The sequence below is a fragment of the Artemia sp. Qi Xiang Cuo genome, chromosome 2 (genome assembly GCF_049724085.1).
Source record: "Artemia sp. Qi Xiang Cuo chromosome 2, ASM4972408v1, whole genome shotgun sequence".
Taxonomy (NCBI): Eukaryota; Metazoa; Arthropoda; class Branchiopoda; order Anostraca; family Artemiidae; genus Artemia; species Artemia sp. Qi Xiang Cuo.
Genome location: NC_142795.1, coordinates 59,588,979 through 59,612,242, shown reverse-complemented (window position 1 = coordinate 59,612,242; position 23,264 = coordinate 59,588,979). Strand labels below are relative to the sequence as shown.

Genomic DNA, 23,264 nt, shown 5'->3' with positions numbered 1-23,264 from the left:
ATGCAACAGCACCTTATATAAAAACCTTGTATGCCCCCAGGGCATAACTTACAACCCTTGCCCTGAAGGCTGTGGGGGAGTGTCCTCCTCAAAAACACAACTACGCTGAACAAAATGGCTATCTCAAAATTTTGATTGGATGTGTTTCGGGAAATGTTGGGTGTTGAAGGGGTATTAGTAGCCTTCCAATCACTTTCGACTGTTAAAAAGGGCACAAGCTACTCCAATTTCCAATTGAATGAGCCCTTTTTGAAGCTTCTACGACAACTTCTTCGATACCAAGTGCCCTGCTCTAAAGGAAAAAATAATAAATATTACATTCTGCCAACATCGTTCTTATATGGCCCCAGGGCATAACTTAAAACCCTTGCCCTGGGGGTTGTGGGGGGCTAATTGCCCTCCAATCACTTTCGAGTATTAAAAGGGGCACTAGCCAGCCCAATTTCCAATCGAATGAGCCCTTTTCTAGGTTTCTATGACAACTCCTTCGATACGAAGTGCCCTGGTACGGAAAAAAAAACAACAAACAAATAAATAATACATTGTGCCAACATCGTTCTTTACTTAGGCAGCGCGATTGCGCCGCCTATGATAGTTTTAACTTTTTGCTTGAATAAATGAAGCCATGTGAACTTTCAAAAAATGCCTTGTTTGACAACGCAGTAAAAGATTCTTAAAAATATATGTGAACGAATTAATTAATTTTTGTGACATTACATTCTAGAATGGTGCATTCAAGAATCCTAAATACAGACATATGAGGGATATGATTTAAACATTGATAGTGATACTCGAAGCTATCGGACCAAATAAAAACTAACACTTGAGAAAATAAAAAATCGTCATAATTCTTATGCAAAAATATAATAAAATTTGCCTCAAGGAAGGACATCTACATTTGCCTATTTCTACGATTACCGATTTTTGCGGCACTCTCTGTATCGCAAAGTCATCTACATTTACTTACCAACTGTTGGACTTTAAAGTAATGCCTACTTTGAGTGATATTAGCCGTGGTCACTATTGAATTTCTTCCATTATTAATAATGTTACAATGATGGACCGTAAGGTAATAATGGTAGGCTTATATTTTTGTTCTGGCAGGCTTTAAATGAAATAGTCGAACCAAATTGTCTCCGTTGAAAAATCTTATTTTCGCAGTGTTTAGGTACAAAAAAAAAAAAAAATGTTTCTTCATTTAGTGCATGGTGTTACTATTCTTTTTAGAAATAAAATTTCTCACATTGGGAACATTAATATTCTCATTTCTTCATTTTTTCTTTTCCTTCGTTTTATTTGAGGGAAAAGTTCTTAATACTAAAGTTCTTAATGGATCCGTTTTAAAGAGCGAACTTGATCCTGTTAGTAGGATCTTACCCCTCTTTCAAAGACGTTGGAAGATTTTAATTATCTGCAGTTTTGCCTGTGCTCAAGAATGTTGAATTAAAAATTAGTTCTGTTGTAAGAAAAAAAACTTCTGGCCAAAATAGCTTGTGTTCATTGGTGTATGGGGAAATTTTCAACTATTTATTTTGATATTCGCGAACCTTGGCCAATTCAAAAATAGGAATTAATGCACCTAAAGTTGTTTTTAAAACCGTGACTTATCTTTTCAATGAAATGGAAAGTTATGATAGATTTCGTATAAGGTGTACTCATTTCAAGATCTATATAATTTTTTAAATTCATTTTATTTCAATAGTTTCAAATTTGTTTCATTTTTCAATTACAGTCTTTGATGCCCAATCAAACAGTTCGTGGTAACGAACTGTAAGTAAGGAGTAACCCGGCTCAATAGTAACCGAAACTCTAAAAACGGAATTTTGATACCACTAGATACATAAAAAGAATTGGAATTTTATTCTGATTCTAAATATATAAGTTTCATCCAGTTTAGTCTTACCAATCAAAAGTTACTAGCCTGAGACAGTTTGCCTTACTTTTGAAATAAGGGGGAAACATCCCTTAAATGTTATAGAATCTTAATTAAAAGCACACCATCAAATTCAGCATATCAGAGAACCCTTCTGTAGAAGTTTCAAGCTCCTACCTACAAAAATGTGGACTTTTGGGTTTTTTGCCAGCAGAAAGATCACGGATGCGTGTTTATTTGTTCTTTGTTGTTTTCTTTTTATCCAAGGATGTTCATATCGACCCAGTGGTTCTAGAATATCGCGGTAGGACTCATTCGAACGGGAATGAAGAGTTCTAGTGCCCTTTTTAAGTGACCAAAAAAAACTGGAGGGCAACTAGGCCCTCTCCCACGCTCATTTTTTCCCAAATTCAACCGATCAAAATTTTGAGATAGCCATTTTGTTCATCATAGTTGAAAGGCCCAATAACCATGTCTTTGGATATAACATGACCCCCCTACCACAGCCCCAGGGAAAGGTCTTTAAGTTATAAAAATTGCCCATTGTTTACGCATAATATTTGTTAAAAATCTAATAACTATGTCTTTGAGGATGCCTTAATCCCTCACAGTCCCCCGGGGAAGGGCTGACAGCTATGAACTTTGCCCATTGTTTACATATAGGGGGGTCGAGGGGAGGGGGTTACGTGGGAGGATCTTTCTATGGAGAAATTTTTCATGGGGGAAGGGAATTTTCCATGATGTGGGCGCCAGATTTCCCAGCATTAGTTAAAAAACGATCAGAAATTATATGAAAAAGCAGGTTTTTTCAACTGAAAGTAAAGAGCAACATTAAAACTTAAAAGGAACAGAAATTATTACGTATATTAGGGGGTTCGCCCCCTCGTCAATACCTCGCTTTTTGCGCAATTTTTTTTAGTACTTTCAAAAGACCTATTTGTTCTAATTAAACGGCCTTTGTCATTCAGGGGTCATTCTTAAAGAATTGGAACAAAATTCGAACTTTAGTGTAAAGAGGGAGACATTGACGATAGGGTGAACCCCCTCATATACGTAATAATTTCTGTTCGTTTTAAGTTTTAATGGTGACCCCGACTTTCAGTTGAAAAAAAACTTCTTTTTTATTTAGTTCAATGTACGCCCCATTTTATTTTCACTACTGATACGAAGATTTTGTCCATGCCTGAAGTGTTCCCGGCCTACGTTGATCGTTATATTTAAGTTTCGTTGTTAATTCTTGGGCCAGATGAAAATAAGTAAATATTTTAAACTGTGAACTTTTGTTAATATGTTTGCATTTGTAAGAAATTAAAAAATAAGTGGTAGGCATGAATCTCTAGACTTTCAAAATTTAGACTAAACGTGTACTGTTAATGAAACATTGAAAAAAATTAATGTTGAAATAGAATAAAAAAGAGGAGAGAACAAAATAAAGAGAAAGGCAAACTTTTAAAGAAAACAGGACTATAAAAAAATATATATTTCATCTTTTGCTGTCCTCACTCTTCCAGAAAATATTTCTTAAACGGTTTATAAAAATAACCAGCTCAAGGTGATTTGGAAAATCACACAGTAAGGGTAACCTACCTGCTCTAGTCGTATTGTACCATACTTTTTCTCTCTTTTTATTTTTGTCGAATGACAAGGCTATCGTTTTTCCTGATTAAAATATTTTAGGTACTTCCGAAGACCACACTTGTCTTTCCATGACGATAAACAACTCTCCCAATAGGGATAAATCCTTTTATTAGACAGTGGAAAAACAATCAAAAAAAATGCTGGATATTTCGATCATATGAACAGTGACCCTCATCAGCAGATTCACTCTGCTGATGTGTATCTGCTGATGACGGTCACTGTATGTGTGATCGAAATATCCAGTATTTTTTTATTGTTTTTTCACTGTGTAATAAAAATATTTATTCCTATTTGAACTGTTATTTATTGTTAAAAATCTTTCCTTTGTGCCTGTGCCATTTGGACTATAATATATGCAAACGCCTACCTGAAAATTTCCGTGCCGAGCAAGATTACTACTACTACTACTAACAACAACTCACCGCAGCACCAAGCCGCCTGAGGCCAACACAGCTGGGCACGCTCCTCCATCCCAATCTATTAAAGCCTCCCTCTTTACACCCTCCCAGGAAGTTCCTATTTCCTTGAAATCTTTCTTTATGACAACCTCCCACCCCAGACGAGGACATCCAGTTTTCCGTTTAGCCCTACGCGATTGGCCGAAAAGGACAATATTCGGCAACCTGTCATCCTTCATCTGCAGAACGGGCCCTGGCCATCTCAACCATTCTTTCATTGTAGCCTTAGAAAGCGGGATTGAAACACATTTTTCGTACAGCCTGCAGTTTCAAATACGGTCAGTCAGCCGGGTACCCAGAACAATGCGTAGTTAATTTCTCTGGAAAACATCAAGTAAATCTTCATCCGCTTTTCGCAGCGCCCATGCTTCAGAGACATAGCAAAACTTTTTAAAAGGAAATTATGTTCATTTTCTTTCTACGATAACGTTTCACCTGACAAGGGGGAGGGGGGGATATTAGCGCGATTAAATTAGTTTTTTAGCTATTTGGAGGGGGGCCTTGACACCAAAACGGTTGAGAAGCGATGGTCCATGATAAGACATTATGAATGCTCCCTAGTTAAGTGATATTTTTTTCTAGATTTACGGCTCTTTAGTAGGTTCTATATCGGTCAAAATTATTTGAATCTGCTTTAAAAATTTTTAACGCTTCAACACGATAATTATAATGTTTTTAGTTATTCTCTTATTTAATTACGGTTTTTTATTCTTTTCCTAATTCTATATCCGCTATAATCTCTTTGTAGATGATCAGTTCATAAATTATTAGTGCATCATACTGATAAATGAGATCGTTGGATAAGCATAGGTAGAAAAAAAACTACCAATTTTGAAAGAAATGTGTTTATGATTTACTTTTTTATCACTTTTTCAGAGCTTGTTTTTAGATTAAAAACTTATTTCAAGGTTAGCAATGCATTAATGGAAAGATTGAATTTGGTCGGAAACCGACATTCAAAAGCGAGTAAGTTTTTGGTTTCTCTTGATGAAACGATGGATGCAGTTGCAGCTCAGTTGAACGCTACGTCTAAAGAGGTTTGTTTTGCACTTTTCAGTCAATTTTTTTTTCAATTTCTTTGCAAATCTGGTGTCGTTTGGGGCTCTTTCATTAAAGAGGTTTTGATTGGACTTTAATTTTGATTTTCATCTGGTTCGAAATTTCTTCTATTGTCAAAACTGTTTTTGTTGTTGTCTAGTATCTGTTATTGTCTAGTGTGTTAAAACTAATGGATTAAGGACTTGTCTTAGGACTCAGATATTTTACTGCTCAAGGTTATGTCATGGAGAAAGCGAGCGGTTTGAAGTCCGACTTTTGTGTTAAAACTTAGAAATGTTATCCACTTTTACATTCTTTCTTCTTTGAACTATTAGTGAAACTGTTGCTCGTACAATTTTTGGAGATTTTTTTACGAAGGCGCTTTTAAGGCCATTTCCTTCTCCCACAACAACAACAAAAAATCATTGACGGCTGTGATTTCTATTATACGAAATTACTTTTCCTCAAAAAAATGTCTTAGTTAAGGCCTGTGCGCAATGAGGTTTTACTAGTACCAAGATTCACATAGAATCACATATAGCTAATTCGAGGAATCAAATTTTTGGAATTAGTTGAAATCCAACTCGTTCATAACAGAGAATTAGCTAGCAACAAGAGCTGGATCGAGCCAACACTGAAGCTAAATTGATGTGAATTTAATTAAGGTTTAGCCAATCAGAATTTGTCATGAAATTTTAATTGGCTAATACCCGAACCTTATCCAGATATATTAAAAAAAACTGCAAACAAACAATAAATAATAAATGGAAAAATTGAATAAACAAGAAAAGGATTATTGAGAGGAGCTATGAGACCTTTGATAAAGACCAATCTGGCCATGTATTCAGACAGATTCTCCATGCCAAAGAAATCATAAGTAAACACACCTGACAAGATCGAAAAATTCTAATAATTTTCTCCACCATATGCATCAAAATCAAATAATAAATTTATCTGTGTCATCATATTTCTTATGTGTTTAATTTTTGTTTACTTTTAAGTGAATCGATTTGGAAACTGAACAAATCATACTACTAGCTCCGTCATCCTCTGTCCACTCTCGAAAAGATGTGCCCACCTGACAATAGAAAAGAAAAGAGCAATATTTTTCATCTTTGTGATAATTTTTCTTACGACTTTGCTTTGCTGATTTTCAGATAATTGTGTTTAACCCTCCGTCCTGTGCAGACTAGTTTGCGATCTACTGATAAATGTATAGTTGCTCCCAGGCCTAATAATCATATCTGAAATTTTCATTATGCTGATTAATTGCCAAAACTATTTTCTCCGTATCTAAATTTCCCCGCTAACCCTTCCTTTGAGAATAGTTAGCAAACAGTTTTCAAGCTATTATCTCAGAACCTTCAAATCTCAAATACGATCATTTGAATTCGGTGAAAACAAAGCTTTGGAACATAGCAATCTGTTGTTTTTTTTTGGGTATGACCTCCTCGACCAGAAGAAATAGATTGAAACACTATCGAATATATTCAAAATAAATCAGGATTCCCAGTTTTATTTTTATTTTTATTTAAGAAGAGAAAAGTCTCCATTCCCTGGGATTAATGGTGATGGAAGGTCAGTGAAGCTCTTGGGTGTGTTTAAGTATTGCTAATTTGTGGCCCCCTTCTATCATTATTCTTCAATTTATTCTTCCCTCCCTTGAGCTATTTTTTTGTCTTTATAGTTTTCCCTGAATATTCTTTAATTTGAAACCAAAATCTGACATAAAAGCAGGACTGGATTTGAAGCTAAATCAGCTCTTGGTTTTGGGCTGGGTTAAAATTACCAATTTTTTAGAATTATACTCTTTACATGACGTTACATATTTATAATTGCCTCTTCTGATAAACGAATTTGACGTGCCTACTATATTGCTCAATGTAGGCTCAGTGGGCCAAACTATGAGTGTGTTCCAGGTGGAAATTGCAATTTAATTCGTATGTACTTCAAATTTAATACGAATTAACTGCCAACCTGTAAAAGTTTATTAACTAATGCCTTAATATGCATTGTAATTTATTATTAAAACAGGAGTAATTCTAATAAGCAGTGAGTAAAGTATGTAAAATAAGAGTTTTTATCCCTTAATATACATTATTTACTTTTACGTTGGTCATTTGCCTCCATTTTTCCAACTTTGATGATGGATGTGCAGAAGTTAATTCAGTAAATACGCTAGTTAACCGTATTCATAAAAAATTAATGCAAAATTTAATACGAATTTAATTTTCGATCGTTCCAGCTGTTAATTCGCTCTCACCTGGAACGAAATATTAAATTTTTGTTAAAATTTTTTTTTAAATATTTACTTTTCTTCGGACCGGGAACACGCTCTATATTAATGAACCTTAGGGCAATGGCCTTTGTTACCCATTGGTAAATCTTAGTATGTGCTGACTTCGGAGTCGATGTCTGACCTTTATGAATAAGTACTTAAGTGATTTCAGCCTCGAAGATCGGCTTCGTGATTGCTTTTAATTAATATGTTTTCATATTTCTAGAATTATTACTATTTTTGTTGTAATTATTGTATTATTATGTAGCTGTAGACCTTCTTTGTTTGGTGTTGACTGGTTTCAAGGATGAATATTTTTACCTTTTTGTATTTCAGGTTTTAGACGACGATTATCCAGAGGAAGTTGCTAAGCGTGTTGAAGAATTGCTTCTTGGATACTCTAGTTTACAAGATGACTGCAAAAAAGAAAATTATCCAATTCCCCCAGATATTCAGGTATTGGTCTAATTGTTGTTTATGACATTGGTTTTCAACGTGGGGCTCGCGTATTTTTTTGGTCCTCAAAATTTGCATAGGGAATTTTTTTTTAGCGTTACATACATTTACAGGAACAAATAGACAAAATCCCAGGCAGAAATATGGTATTTTCACTAAGCGACTTAAAATCCATGGTAGTACAAATAGTGCAAAATAGTACAAAAAAGAATTTAAAGATGGTTTCTTAATTAATTTTAATAGTAACAACTTCGCAGCACAAATGTGCCTGAGAGCAACACAGCCATAAAAAGCAGTGTCAATTTCTTGGATATAGATGATATCCTAGCCGCCGATATAACTCTGGAACGCCTGGAGTGTTTCTGTGGGCCTCAACGTTGTCTGGGAAGTGTTAAGTCTTACATACAGTTACAGGAAAAAATAGACAAGTTTCCAGGAAGAAATATGGTATTTTTACTAAGGGAATTTAATGCCCAGGGTGGGGCAAATAGGGATAGATCGTTCCTATCTTATGTAAATTTGGTATAAGGAAAAAAATATCAATGTTAAGAGACTGCTAAGGTTTCTTGGGTATAATAATCTGACCCATAAGTTAACAACATACTGACGTGATGGTAAGACAGCTTAGCTTATTAATTATGTTACTGTGAATTGAAAACTGACAGGATCGATGCAAGACACTAGTATATATAGGAGTTCCATTATTGATGTTAAAATTAAATATCAGTATCTAGTAGTGTCTAGAATTAATGTAAAGCAGAACCTTAGGAAGGTTAGCTACTTTCCAGGTAGTTATGACGGTAGACTCCAGGATAAAATTAATTGAAATTAAATTTCTAGGTGCCGTAAATAATGAAACTGGAGTTAAAATTTGATAATGTTGAAGATGGATGGAATAATTACAGAAATTATCCTTCAGAATTTATGTATTTATGTACTATATGATATATAGAGTGTTCATATGTTGATAGGATATTGACCCTATTCGGGCCAAAATCTCTGTTTTGCGGGACAAGTGACATAATTTCACACTTTGATGTGGTGTGGTCTCTTTTTTTTTAACTCAAAAATGCGCAAAACTGTTTTGGATCCACTAGATTCTATCTTAAGGTTATATAAAAAGATAATGCCAAGAAGTTCAATTATCCAAAAGAGGCATTTGAAAATCAGCAAATCATGCACAAGTAATCGCCTTAATAAGAATCGCTATCGTTTACTCTTTTTGGCAACTTTCCAGCTGTTTTCCGGATGGGGAAGGGACTTTAGCTAATGAAGTCCTAAAAATACCTCAAAAGAAATTTCTTCTGCACCCTTCAGAAGGCACCTAACAAAAGATATTTTAGTGAAGATGCCCTGTGGTGATATCAAGAAACGAGAAGGTAGTGGATCTTTGTTGCTTGAGCCTTGATTCTTTGTCGAGTCTACCCGTAATAATAATGGTTGTATCAGGAATGTGCTGTTTGTTTTTAATACCGAAAATTCTATTTTCACGAAATCAAAACACGCCAGTTTGTTAACAAACTTTTATGTTATATTAAGATTCAGTAGCTGTATTTTCAGCAGCTGTATTTTCAGTAGCGAAACAGAAACTAAAAGTAATATGTATTGTTCGAATTCAGTCTTGGATTTTCTATAAAGATTTCCCCAGAATAATGGGTTGATGAGATTATAAAGGGTTTTTTTTTATGGGGGCGGGGGTCGGGGGGGGATAAAGAACTAAGTAAATCCTTCATGGTCGGCAATACTGAAGGAAGTCGAGGTGTGATCTCCTTTTCAATCCTATCCCGCTTTTTGGCATACGTTATGTGAATTTTTGTAGGGGGGCACGGCACCGTTTGAAGAAAGAACTTGTTTTGTCTGATGTGTATCTATATATCTTTGGAAACTTATATGGATCGCATCACATTACTATTTATCTCGGTAAATTTTTTCTCTTTTCGATTAATTTGCTAGCTAGATGAAAATACTACTCGATGCGCCTTTTAACGTTCTTTTGGATATTTCGATATATATATATATATATATATATATATATATATATATATATATATATATATATATATATATATATATATATATTATATATATATAAATTTCATTTTGAGCTCTTAAAGACATCGTCAAAGTGATAACTTTCTCCTTTTTTGGTAAGTAAAGCTAAGATAAAAATATACATTTCGATTCGAAATCCAATGCTAAGTTGATATTTCGCATCCATCTATTCCACATGCAGGGATTTATTACGATCAAACCCAATAGTCATAACAATTTACTCATGTTTTAATCCCACCATTTTCTCTAATGGCTGGGTTTTCGCAGCGCGAGTAAGACAAATTACAAATTGTGCTCATCCGACAGAATGGAAGGAGAGTCAAATTCCACTAAGCTTTCAACCGACAGAATTGAATTTAAAAAGAAATTTAAAATAAACAAGTTTAATAAAGCTATTCATTTAAGTTATTCATTGCTTTTGAATGCTCTTTCCGCATGTAATTATTACTTTCGTAAAAATTGCGCCCCATGCCCTCCTAGTGGAACCAGATAGCCCTATATTGCTAGATAGCCCTATAGCCCTATATATAGCCCAGGCTATATATTGCTTTGCAATATTTTTTGTGCTTGTATCGTATCAACAGTTTGTTCATAATTGCCAAATTAAGCGAATTTCAAACGAAAGAAAATCAGTAAACTTCAGTATGTGGCCTAGAGATGTATCTGGCATCATTAGCGAGGGCTTTGGCACTTTTGTTTCGGCAGTAATAATTATATTTGGAAAGAACATCGAATTAATTTTACTCATTTTGTTTATTTTCATTAATTTTTTTCAAATATTGTCGCTTTAAAACAATTTGTAACTTGACTTATTTTTCCTCGATATTGTTGAATAAGAGCTATCGGTAATTTGCCTCATTTGCGTTGCGAAAACCCGTTCTTGAACTAATAACAACGTTGAAAATAAAACGGCGCAATGAAAAGATTTATAAATCGTTAGGTTTTTGGATCAGGTCGCAATAAATCGACACATCTGGTCTGGAATAAATGACTGTGAAATGTCAACAAAACATTGAATTTGAACTGAATTGTAGGTTTTCATCTCATTTTAAATGACAAAAAAAAAAAAAAAATTTAAATCAGGAGCAAGCTGACATTTTAAGGTCCCGTCTGGGCCTAAAATGGAATTTGCAAGGGGACTGATTAGTTTATTTGGAAAAAGCCATAAAAGTTGCATCAAGTGGAATGTTCATCTTCTTGCTAGCGAATTAATCGAGAAAACGAAAAATTTACCTTTTTCTCTTTTTTAAATGCAATTTTGTTTATTACTTGACTGAAATGTTGTTTCTTTTGTCTTTTTATTAGTCTTATTTGAGTCTTTAATTTCTTGTTTTGTGTCTAATTATTATTCTTGTGTTGTTTGATTTCATTGTCTGAAATAATTGCTTTCCCAATAGACAAAAATTGATTTCCTTCATCGAATGCGACGTCCCAATTATAAGATGCCAAGTTCATATAGGAAGAACTTTTCATATTTGAAAGCTCCGAAAGTGACAGGATTTTACCCTGCAACAGCATCTGCTTCTTTAGTCGAGGAACCATCTGGTTTTTATGAAAGTAAATCAACCGTCGAAATCATCACTGTTGAACCACAGACTGCTTCCGTTGTTACTGGTACCGACAAAGAGATAAAAGTGACCAGCTTGGGTAAGTAAAATTGAGAAGAAAAAAAAAAATCAAATTTGTGTGGTATATCAGTTATATTGCAAACTTAGAGGAATATAGTGAGACTTTATTTATCTCCGAAGCTTACTCCATATTTCGCGCTAGAATTAGTTTCACTTGAATCAAATAGTTCGTGTTAACGAACTGTAAGTAAGGAGCGACATGGCTCAATAGTAACCGAAACTCGAAAAAAACATACTTTTTTTATTAATAAATACATCAAAAGAATCGGCTTATTATGCTAATTCCAAATTTTTAAGATTCATTAAGCTTAATGTTAACCGTAAAAAGCTACGAGCTTGAGAATAATTGCCTGATTTTAGAAAAGGGGAGGGGGAAGACCCCCTACAAGTTAAAGAATCTCAACGCAAATCATACCATCAGATTCAACGTATTAGAGAACCTACTGTAGTGGTTTGAAGCTCCTATATGCAAAAATGAGAAATTTGTATTTTTTTTTTCATATGAAAGATCACGGATGTGTTGTTGTTTTTGTTTTTTTTTTTTTTTTTCGGGGGTGATCGTATTGAACAGGTAGTGATCCTAGAACATCGCGAGAGGGAGAACTACAACTTCTAATCTGAATGGAAATGAGAAGTTCTTGTGCCATTTTTAAGAGACCAAAAAGATTGGAGGGCAACTAGCAAACCCCCTCCCCCATGCCCTCTTTCACCTCAATATCGTCCAATCAAAATTTTGAGACAGCCATTTCTTTCAGTATAGTCGAAAAGTCCGAAAACTATGCTTGAAGTGGAGAGGGAAGACCCCCTAAAAGTCAAAGAATCTCAATGAAAATCACACCATCAGATTCAGCGTAATAGAGAACCTACTGTAGTGGTTTGAAGCTCCTAAGTGCAAAAATGAGAAACTTGTATTTTTTGCCATGTGAAAGATCACGGATGTGTTGTTTTTTTTTTGGGGGGGGGAGGGTGATCGTATTGAACAGGTGGTCCTAGAACATCGGGAGTGGGAGAACTACAACTTCTAATTTGAATGGAAATGAGAATTTCTTGTGCCCTTTTTAAGTGACCAAAAAGATTGGAGGGCAAGTAGCCCCCTCCCCTCACCCATGCCCTCTTTCACCCCAATATCATCCAATCAAAATTTTTAGATATCCATATCTTTCAGCATAGTCGAAAAGTCCCAAAACTATGCTTTTGGAGCTAACAAGATCCCTCCCCCAGCCCCTGGGGATAGGTCTTTAAGTTACAAAATTTGCCAATTGTTTACATATTATTTGTTAATGGGAAGCATTGGAAGTATACATACATTTTCTGGACAGGGGGCAATTTTGGCTTGATGTGGGTTTCCTTTGAGATAATTTTTTGTGTAGAGGGAAATTTCCGGGGCAAACTTTCAAAGGAAAATATTACACTGAAGGGATTTGACAGAATTCCTATACGAAATTCTTTTTGGTTGTCTTGCTTTCTCTTTGCCTACTCAATTTTGCATGTGCAGATGTTCAGGGGGAATTGGCTGGAGAATTTTTTTTAGCGTTTTCTGATTTCTAGGAAATAATTTTTACGGATTGTTCTGGGTACCCGGCTGTCTGACAGTATTTCAAACAGTAGGCTCTACGAAAATTGTGGTTCAATCCCGCTTCCTATGGCTATAATGAATGAAAGATTGAGGTGGATAGGGCACGTTGTGCAGATGAAGGATGACAGATTGCCGAAGATTGTCCTTTTCGGCCAACCGTCTAGGGATAAATGGAAAGCAGGTCGTCCTCGTCTGGGGTGAGAGGACATCGTAAAGAATGATTTAAAGGAAATGGGAAGTTCCTGTGAGGGTGTAAAAAGGGAGGCTTTGAATAAATCTTACTTTTTTTTTGGCTAAATGGCTTTCTCGAAATTTTGTTCTGATGTAAATTACGTAACGCACTTCTATATATCTCGCTCTTCACGCTAAAGTTCGAATTTTGTTCGAATCATAAACTCCTGAATCACAAAGGCCGGTTAATTAAAATAGATAGCTCCTTTGAAAGTACTAAAAAAGAACTTCAGCGTAAAGAGCAAGGTATTGACCAGGGGGTGAACTCCCTCATATACGTAATAATTTCTGTTCGTTTTATGTTTTAATGTTGCTCCTTACTTTCAGTTGGACAAGCTTTTCAACTGAAAGGTCTCTTCCCCCAAGGAAACATCTTCAATGGAAACACCCTCCCTCGTAACCCCTCCTCCGACACCCCACCCCCCTCCCCACCAGAAAAAAATTCCTCCTGTAAACGTGTCTATACTTCCCAATAACCAATACTATATGTAAACAGTGGGTGAAGTTCATAACTTGCAGCCCTTCCCACGGGAACTGTGGGGGATTAAGTCATTCTCAAAGACATATATATCAGATTTTCGACTATGCTGAACAAAATGGCTATCTCAAAATTTTGATTGGGAGACTTGGGGAAAAAATGAGCGTGGGAGGGGGCCAAGTTGCCTTCCTGTTTTTCGGTCATTTAAAAAGGGCACTATAACTTTTAATTTCCGTTCAAATGAGCCCTCTTACGATATTCTAGGACTACTGGATCGATACGATCACCCCTGGGAAAAAACAAACAAACAAATAAACACGCATCCGTGATCTTTCTTCTGGCAAAAAATACAAAATTCCACATTTTTCCAGATAGGAGCTTGAAACCTCTAAAATAGGGTTCTCTGATACACTGAATCTGATTGTGTGATTTTCATTGAAGTTCTATGAATTTTAGGGGGTTGTTTCCCCCTTTTTTAGAAAATAAGGCACATTTTCTGAGGCCCGTAACTTTTGATGGGTAGGACTAAACTTGACGAAACTTGTATATTTGAAATCAGCATTAAAATCTTGATGTATCTATTGGTATCAAATTCATTTTTTTAGAGTTTCGGTTACTATTGAGCCGGGTCGCTCCTTACTTAAAGTTTTTTACCACGAACTGTTTGATATTTGCAAAATTTATAAATGTCACATTTTAGCTAAAATAGTGTTAGAATTGGAATAATGGACTACACTATTAAAAATACGCATATTGTGAATGCTGCGTACGCATCCTATTATTTTTATGTTTTTCTGATTGCTTTCCTGATTGCTGATTGCCTATGGTTTGTATGTTTTTCTGATTGCTTTTCTCTTATTTTTTCCAACATTTTTCCATAATATTGGAGAATGTCCAAAATTTTCCAACTTGTTGGAAAGATTTCTTATTTTTTCCAAAATTTTGTATGTTCCTCTGATGTCATTTTTCAAGCCGCAACTCTTGAGTGCCTTGAAAAATTCAATCGCTAATTGTTCTGTGTTAAACGATGGAAACATGGGGTATTACTGACCAAAATGCATAGAGACAAATTAGCTATACTGCCTCCTAAACAATTTAATTTCCACATTTTCCAAGGGGTGCTCGTAGCGGCTTCGATATACATACTCTTTACTCTTATCAGCTGAAATGGACTTATCTATTTTGTCGGACTTGAATTTGATAATATACCTTGGAAAACAAATTATTGAAGAAACATATTTCTTAGTATTGGTTTATTCGAATTTTGTTAGGTTTTGTTTTCTGTGTTATTTACTCCATCAAGGGTTTGATTTTTCTTTTGTATTTTAGACGATTCTCGCAAGGCATCCCTAGCTTCACTCCGCAGCTTAACACCTCAAAAATCACTTCACCGGACAACATCCCCCGAATCTCCCAGCCATGAAAAGGCACCATTGCTTGCTAGTCTTGACAAATCTATTTTGCAGGTAACAACTTTTGTATGGCCCATTTTATCTTGAAATAACTGTCACAGTATATTAACATATATATTAACTGGATTAAGACAACAGTTTATTAAGAAACGGCTAGAAAAGGAATTCCAAACCATAATAATATCGAGCCGATCTTTCATCTCTAATTGTAATTAAAGAGCTATTGATACTGATCAAAAGAGCAAATAGTAAGTGAATAAATAAGATACTGAGTAATTTATTGCTTCTCAGATAAAATTTTCTTTTGAATCTAATCAAATTCTTATAGTTATTTTACCCATTCCCATTGCTCTTGCGTTCGAGTATTTGTTCTTAAAATATTGAAGAAAGAAGTCAAACTTTAGTATAGAGACGGGATAGTGTGGGGGGGGGGTGCCCTTCTCGCAAATAATATTTTTTATTAATGTTTATTTTTAATTTTTTGCTCTTTAATTTCTTTAAAAAACAAACTTTGTTTTTTATGTTCAATTTATGTTAGTTTTAAATACCCCATTCAGGGTTCTTTTAAATACGAGGAGAAGTTTTCACCTCCGAACCCTTACTCCTTATGTTAAAGTTAAACTTCTGAACTATGATGCTTCTTGAAAAAGCGTTCATTTAATGTATTTACTTTGCAAAATAAAATGGAATTTTCCAAAACAAACTACTGTTTCTGTCATAAATGGGTAGCTTTCTTCCCCTCACCAACCATACTGCACGCTTTATTCTATATTCTTATATTCTTCCAAATGAAGAGAGACTGGAAGTTAATTTCATATTCATTTGAATGTTCATCTAATTCCTCCGGAGTATCTCTCATAGCAATGTGGGAATGCTGGCCTTAAGCGGTGTTTCTGAGACCTTGGGTAGCCACTCCCTGTCCATAAAGAATCCCCTGTTCTCGAAGGCAGTTTGAACGAAGATTTTGGGCTTTGCGATTTTTGAATAAGGCACCAAGGATACTTACTAAATAATACAGGTGGGGATCTGGTCAGTATTTTTCAACTGGTTATTGTCCATAAGGTATTTACTTACTTGTACTTTTGCATCCAGGCTCATCGTGGCGCCAAGCAGACGACGATATGTCTTCTTGCAGAGGTTTTTCTCGAAGGTGGCAGGCTTTACGATCTCCAGCCACTGACGATCCCAACGATTAGCCCTCCGATTGGCTCCAGATTGTCTATAAGGGGCATAACTTTTTCTTTAGCCAATCTGTCATAGATTTATCATACAACTTGTAGAATAAAGAAGGTTGAATGCTTTTGAAATCTTCACCATTATACTACTTTTTATCGGTTTCAACAAGCATTGCTTTTGCAGTTAAGAGTAATCACAGGCAAAAATTAATAGATTAACTAGCAAGCTAGCAAGCATCAATTACCTAGTAAGGAGGGTTACGAGGTATTAAAAATAACACCTTTGAAATAGTGTTATTTGTATAATAGGGGGGAATTTGTCGTTTTTTGGTAATTTTCAATGAGAATACTAAAACAAGGCATTTCTTGATGATAATCAAAGTTCTTCTTCCAATTTGTTATTTTTGGGGGAGGGTCATGTTCCTATCCTAATTGACACCACTGCGGCTTCACCTATTTTTTTCGATTCTCTTCACCAAAGAATGACTACCCAAGCATAAGGACCCTGATAATCTTTCTTACGCAAAATATACTTATATTAATTAAATAGTTAGACAAGATTCTGGTGGGATTCATAGTAAAATTAGAACATATAAGGAAATTTTTACCACGAAATCAGTTCTAAATCCCAATAGTCTTAAAGAAATTAATTTTTCTAGGTTTCAGGATAAGAAAATGTTCACTTGTTAACATTTGAATATGAAATTGTTTTCTTTTAGGTTTTCCATTTTTTAATATTTCTATTGTGTCAATATAGCATAGAAAGTTAGATAAACCTACCTACTGAGTATGCACTCCACTGTTCACATTCGCAAAGGCGTATTTGTTTCATACTAATACCACGACTTTACGGTTACATAGTTTGAAATAATGTTTCAAACTATGAAACTATGTTTGAAATACGGTTTGAAATAGTGTGTTCTATCATTGTGTATGAGACCTTCAGAACGACAGAATCTAGCATAAATAATGTTATTCCAAAGGAAGCGCCTTTTTCATCGATTTGTCATTTATTCTCATTTTCCTATTTTTTAGCCTTATCAACCTGATGAGCTTGGGCTCTAAAGACCGATCAGCTTATAGACATTAATCTAAATGATATTAGCTTGGCTCCAGCTTGGCAGTTTATAATGGAGGAAACGTTGCTATTAGATTGTGTCGTGAATTTTAATGACCTGCCATCTATCGAAATTGTTTTCAATAAGGCTTGGATAGAAATTAATCTTTTTTATGAGATCTTTCATTAAAAATGAACGAGAAATGGCTAGGAAGAAATATAGTGTTGTCCGCTTTCTGAATTTGAATGATACCAGTTATTATCCTTTGCGTACGATAGAGGAAGATATATTCCCTGCACTCTTAGCCCACTCTCGGAGTTTAGTTCTAACCTGGGCATTGCAAAGTATGTTTTGTATTTCGAACCGAATAGTTTCGTCTGTGACAGTGGAAAAAGACTGATGATCCCAAACTCACTTGTTACTTTCTTTGCACTCTCCAGTAAAGTTAGTGTTCTTATTGTTTACTCATCGGAAATAGAAATTGGGGAAATACCTACGTACTTATCATGTTAAACATGCAATACTATAGGTTTCACGCTTGAAAAAATTATATGATTTCCTCAAGCATGATTGGTCTACTTGCCACTTCACTATTTGTTAGCGCATAAAATTACGCATTTAAATTTTTTTTTTTTTTTTTTTTTACTATGCTTTTATTATTTTATCCATTATTTGAAAAGACTTTTATTGCTTCTATAACAGGAATATGGATGAATGTAGATATAAAAGCATCTGAGATATTTTTTATAGGAAATACTTCCAAGGACATAGATTTGAATTACATTTTTCATTTATATTTTAATGATACGTATTATGTTAATTTTGAAACTTTATATTTCTTATTTATCACAGCATGGTTGCTGTTATTAGTGAATTACGAGTATCTTTATATTAGAGTATTGTTAAAATAGTCCTGAAATCAATAGTAGGTTGTTTAGTTTAGTTTTTTTCTTTTTATACGATTAGACATTACTTCCGCTTTTCATAACGCGCTGTCTTTGCTTAGGTCCTCTAAATACAGCCCATCCGTTTTAGCTTTTATTTTCACTGAGTCTTTCGCAGGATTTTCTGTTCGTTTGTTGACCCTAAAGCTTTTTCGTGGACAATTAAGAAACTGGGATGACTTTTGTCATTCAATTTGTGCTCCTCATTTTTCAGCATTGAGCTATGATATTTTCGTCCATTCGGCGTTTATTATCCCAAATGAAGCTGCAGTTTTTGAGAAAATTTTCTTTTCGCTAGAGACTTGTATGTCACGATTATTTCTTTCAGATTCGAGATTGGTTGACGGTTTTGGAATCGAATGTCAAGAAAAATTCTATTATTATCGGAGACGCTGATGATGTTCGAAATGTGCTCGAAAAACAAAAGGTATGTTTTTCTAAAAAAAAAAGGCAAAAAATATATGTTATTATAAAATTATTGAATTCAGTATAAACTTAATCTTGCAGAGAACCTAATGGAAGTGTTCGTTTTCTGGTTTGTAATTAGTTATTCCGACAAGTACGATTTTTAAATTGAAATTAATTTATTAGTTGTTTACTTCTTCCAGAATCTGCTATATAATCGTTAGAAATGAATAAGTACTCAAATTTTTGCAAGGCTTTTTTTAAAAAAGGAAAGAAAGGGGACCTCTAAACTGCCTGCTTTCTAGGTTGAAAATAATTGTTATTAGTTGTTTACTTCTTCCAGAATCTGCTATATAATCGTTAGAAATGAATAAGTACTCTAATTTTTGCAAGGCTTTTTTTTAAAAAAGGAAAGAAAGGGGACCTCTAAACTGCCTGCTTTCTAGGTTGAAAATAATTGTTATTATTTGTTTACTTCTTCCAGAATCTGCTATATAATCGTTAGAAATGAATAAGTACTCAAATTGTTGCAAGGCTTTTTTTAAAAAAGGAAAGAAAGGGGACCTCTAAACTTTGCCTGCTTTCTAGGTTGAAAATAATTGTTATTAGTTGTTTACTTCTTCCAGAATCTGCTATATAATCGTTAGAAATGAATAAGTACTCAAATTTTTGCAAGGCTTTTTTTAAAAAAGGAAAGAAAGGGGACCTCTAAACTGCCTGCTTTCTAGGTTGAAAATAATTGTTATTAGTTGTTTACTTCTTCCAGAATCTGCTATATAATCGTTAGAAATGAATAAGTACTCTAATTTTTGCAAGGCTTTTTTTAAAAAAGGAAAGAAAGGGGACCTCTAAACTGCCTGCTTTCTAGGTTGAAAATAATTGTTATTAGTTGTTTACTTCTTCCAGAATCTGCTATATAATCGTTAGAAATGAATAAGTACTCTAATTTTTGCAAGGATTTTTTTAAAAAAGGAAAGAAAGGGGACCTCTAAACTGCCTGCTTTCTAGGTTGAAAAAAATTGTTATTAGTTGTTTACTTCTTACAGAATCTGCTATATAATAGTTAGAAATGCATTATTTATCTATTTTTTGCTATGCTTTTTTTAAAAAAGGAAAGAAAGGGTACCTCTAAACTGCCTGCTTTCTAGGTTGAAAATAATTGTTATTAGTTGTTTACTTCTTCCAGAATCTGCTATATAATCGTTAGAAATGAATAAGTACTCAAATTTTTGCAAGGCTTTTTTAAAAAAGGAAAGAAAGGGGACCTCTAAACTGCCTGCTTTCTAGGTTGAAAATAATTGTTATTAGTTGTTTACTTCTTCCAGAATCTGCTATATAATCGTTAGAAATGAATAAGTACTCTAATTTTTGCAAGGCTTTTTTTAAAAAAGGAAAGAAAGGGGACCTCTAAACTGCCTGCTTTCTAGGTTGAAAATAATTGTTATTAGTTGTTTACTTCTTCCAGAATCTGCTATATAATCGTTAGAAATGAATAAGTACTCAAATTTTTGCAAGGCTTTTTTTTAAAAAAGGAAAGAAAGGGGACCTCTAAACTGCCTGCTTTCTAGGTTGAAAATAATTGTTATTAGTTGTTTACTTCTTCCAGAATCTGCTATATAATCGTTAGAAATGCATAAGTACTCAAATTTTTGCAAGGCTTTTTTTAAAAAAGGAAAGAAAGTGGACCTCTAAACTGCCTGCTTTCTAGGTTGAAAATAAGTGTTATTAGTTGTTTACATCTTCCAGAATCTGCTATATAATCGTTAGAAATGAATCAGTACTCAAATTTTTGCAAGGCTTTTTTTAAAAAAGGAAAGAAAGGGGACCTCTAAACTGCCTGCTTTCTAGGTTGAAAAAAATTGTTATTAGTTGTTTACTTCTTCCAGAATCTGCTATATAATCGTTAGGAAATGAATAAGTACTCTAATTTTTGCAAGGCTTTTTTAAAAAAGGAAAGAAAGGGGACCTCTAAACTGCCTGCTTTCTAGGTTGAAAATAATTGTTATTAGTTGTTTACTTCTTCCAGAATCTGCTATATAATCGTTAGAAATGAATAAGTACTCAAATTTTTGCAAGGCTTTTTTTAAAAAAGGAAAAGAAAGGGGACCTCTAAACTGCCTGCTTTCTAGGTTGAAAATAATTGTTATTAGTTGTTTACTTCTTCCAGAATCTGCTATATAATCGTTAGAAATGAATAAGTACTCTAATTTTTGCAAGGCTTTTTTTAAAAAAGGAAAGAAAGGGGACCTCTAAACTGCCTGCTTTCTAGGTTGAAAATAATTGTTATTAGTTGTTTACTTCTTCCAGAATCTGCTATATAATCGTTAGAAATGAATAAGTACTCTAATTTTTGCAAGGCTTTTTAAAAAAGGAAAAAAGGGGACCTCTAAACTGCCTGCTTTCTAGGTTGAAAATAATTGTTATTAGTTGTTTACTTCTTCCAGAATCTGCTATATAATCGTTAGAAATGAATAAGTACTCAAATTTTTGCAAGGCTTTTTTTAAAAAAGGAAAGAAAGGGGACCTCTAAACTGCCTGCTTTCTAGGTTGAAAATAATTGTTATTAGTTGTTTACTTACTCCAAAGCCTACTATAAAATCATTACAAATCAATAATTACAATGTAGAATTTATAACTAGAAATTTTGCCACATAACACAAATAATTAAGGAAAAAAGTCCCATTAAAGAGAAATGGATCAACATGTCAGAAACAATGCAAACGGACAAGAAGTTATGACAATGGAAAGATAAATTGATAGGTGGGTAAAAGCTTATTTAATAAAAACACGGACAAAATCAATTATGTGTTTTCTAGCCAAATATGGAAAGAAAAAGAAAAAAAGCGCAACTACAATGAGTTAAAAGAAGAAGAAGTAATAATGAAAAACAATTATTATAGTCGAAGGACGCATTTCTGTAGCCTCCTGTATCAATCAATGAATTTTATGAAAAATATTTTATTCAGAATCTAGGGGGAAAGGACAGTTTTATTTTGTTTATTTTTTCAATTTTTCTGTGGAAATACCAAAAAACATATATATTTCAATGAAAATATCAAGTGCCCTCATAAATTTAAAGTTCCCCCTCTTAATATTCAAGGATTAATATCTCCTATGTTCGTCCTCTTCTCGAATGTTCTTGTCCGGCTTGGCACCTAGGTATTCACCAGGAAGAGTCGGATAATATTAAATTCATGAAAAAGTAGCCTTGCGAAAGTTTTTAAAGGGAGCCAAGTCCATTACTCTCTCCTTCTAAAAAAAGCTAGTTTAGAAACCCCTGAGTACACGAAAATTACGTTGTAGCTCCCTTTCAATAATAAATAAAAAGAGTGTAAGTGTAACCAGGTTGTCAAAGAGCATAGATATAATATTTTGTGAATGATATTAAGTTATATTTTTTAGGTCAACTTCAGAAGCTATAAAATTAAATTAAAAAATACTGTTTGTGTCAGGATTAAAAATTGTTGAAAAAGTTTCTCCAGCATACAAATAGCAACCCATGCTATGAATTCTTATAGCAAAAACTGACAAGATATAAAATATTTCTTTTTCCATGAAAAAGACTATGTCAATAAAAAGCGAACAGAAATTAATTAAAAAACTTTTTCCACACAAGTTTTTCAAAGAAAAGTAGAGAGCTGCATTAAGAAAAAAATGAGCAAAAATAAAGTCAAATAATCTTCCAAGCGTAAAACTATCACGAATCACTATCAATAAATAAATGAAACTCAAAACGAACCGAATTACAATAATTAGCCGAGTCAAACTAAAAACAAGCAAAAATTAACATGAGTAGGGCTGATAACCCTCATGCCTTCTGAAGACTAGAAAACAATTGGCGCTTTACTGAAAACAAAATACATTTAAAATATTTTCACTTCTTCACTTTCATAAATAAAAAATTATACAAACTTTAAGGAAAAAATATCAAAGTATGTCAATCAACCTGACAATACATGGTTATTTGTTTTTTTTTTCATAATTCTTTCATAATTTATGCCATGCAATGGTCATACACAATTCCATCGACACATGTATATGATGGCTCTATACGAGGAACCCGTTAAGCCTCGGCTGCAGCATAAAAACTACCAGGTCCGGGAATTTATTTTGTATCTTCGGAGCTTGACCCTACAGCTGCTAACTGCAGGCTCAGACGAGGGCAAAAATACCGACTGTCGGCTCTGTCCGTTCAAGCTAAGACGGAAGACCTCGAACTAATGCCAGTCGTGCAAAAAGCTATTTTGCGCTGAAAACAGATCAAACATTTGTATAGATTGTGAAGACAAGTGAGTCTGCAACAAAACTTACAGCAACATGTAACTGCATTTTTTAATTTTGAATAACTTGACGCAATTGTTTATTACGTTTTTTTTCTTCTTTTATTATTTTGGCTTTCACTACTTTGGCCATTATATTGTTCAAACGTATGATGAATCTCGCAGGCTGCAAAAATATTCAAGGTGGGCCACCCCTGCCTGATCTAGAAGGAAACCCGCATATTCGTCACGGAGACGGTAGAGGCACCTCAAAATATCGGAGGGTCTTCTACAGAAGAAGACAT

At 34.1% G+C, this 23,264-nt stretch overlaps 1 protein-coding gene across 4 annotated transcripts in view; it reads left to right on the top strand.

Moving 5' to 3' along the window:
- The window catches only part of LOC148955446 (dystrophin, isoforms A/C/F/G/H-like), a 504,509-nt gene that overhangs the window by 263,452 nt on the left and 217,793 nt on the right, over window positions 1-23,264 (top strand). For all 4 annotated transcript variants that reach the window (XM_089102277.1, XM_089102283.1, XM_089102291.1 and 1 more), the window contains 5 exons: window positions 4,878-5,006; window positions 7,622-7,741; window positions 11,191-11,440; window positions 15,036-15,172; window positions 18,624-18,722. In XM_089102277.1, the coding sequence (XP_088958403.1) occupies window positions 4,878-5,006; window positions 7,622-7,741; window positions 11,191-11,440; window positions 15,036-15,172; window positions 18,624-18,722 (735 nt within the window). The remainder of the gene's footprint in view (window positions 1-4,877; window positions 5,007-7,621; window positions 7,742-11,190; window positions 11,441-15,035; window positions 15,173-18,623; window positions 18,723-23,264) is intronic.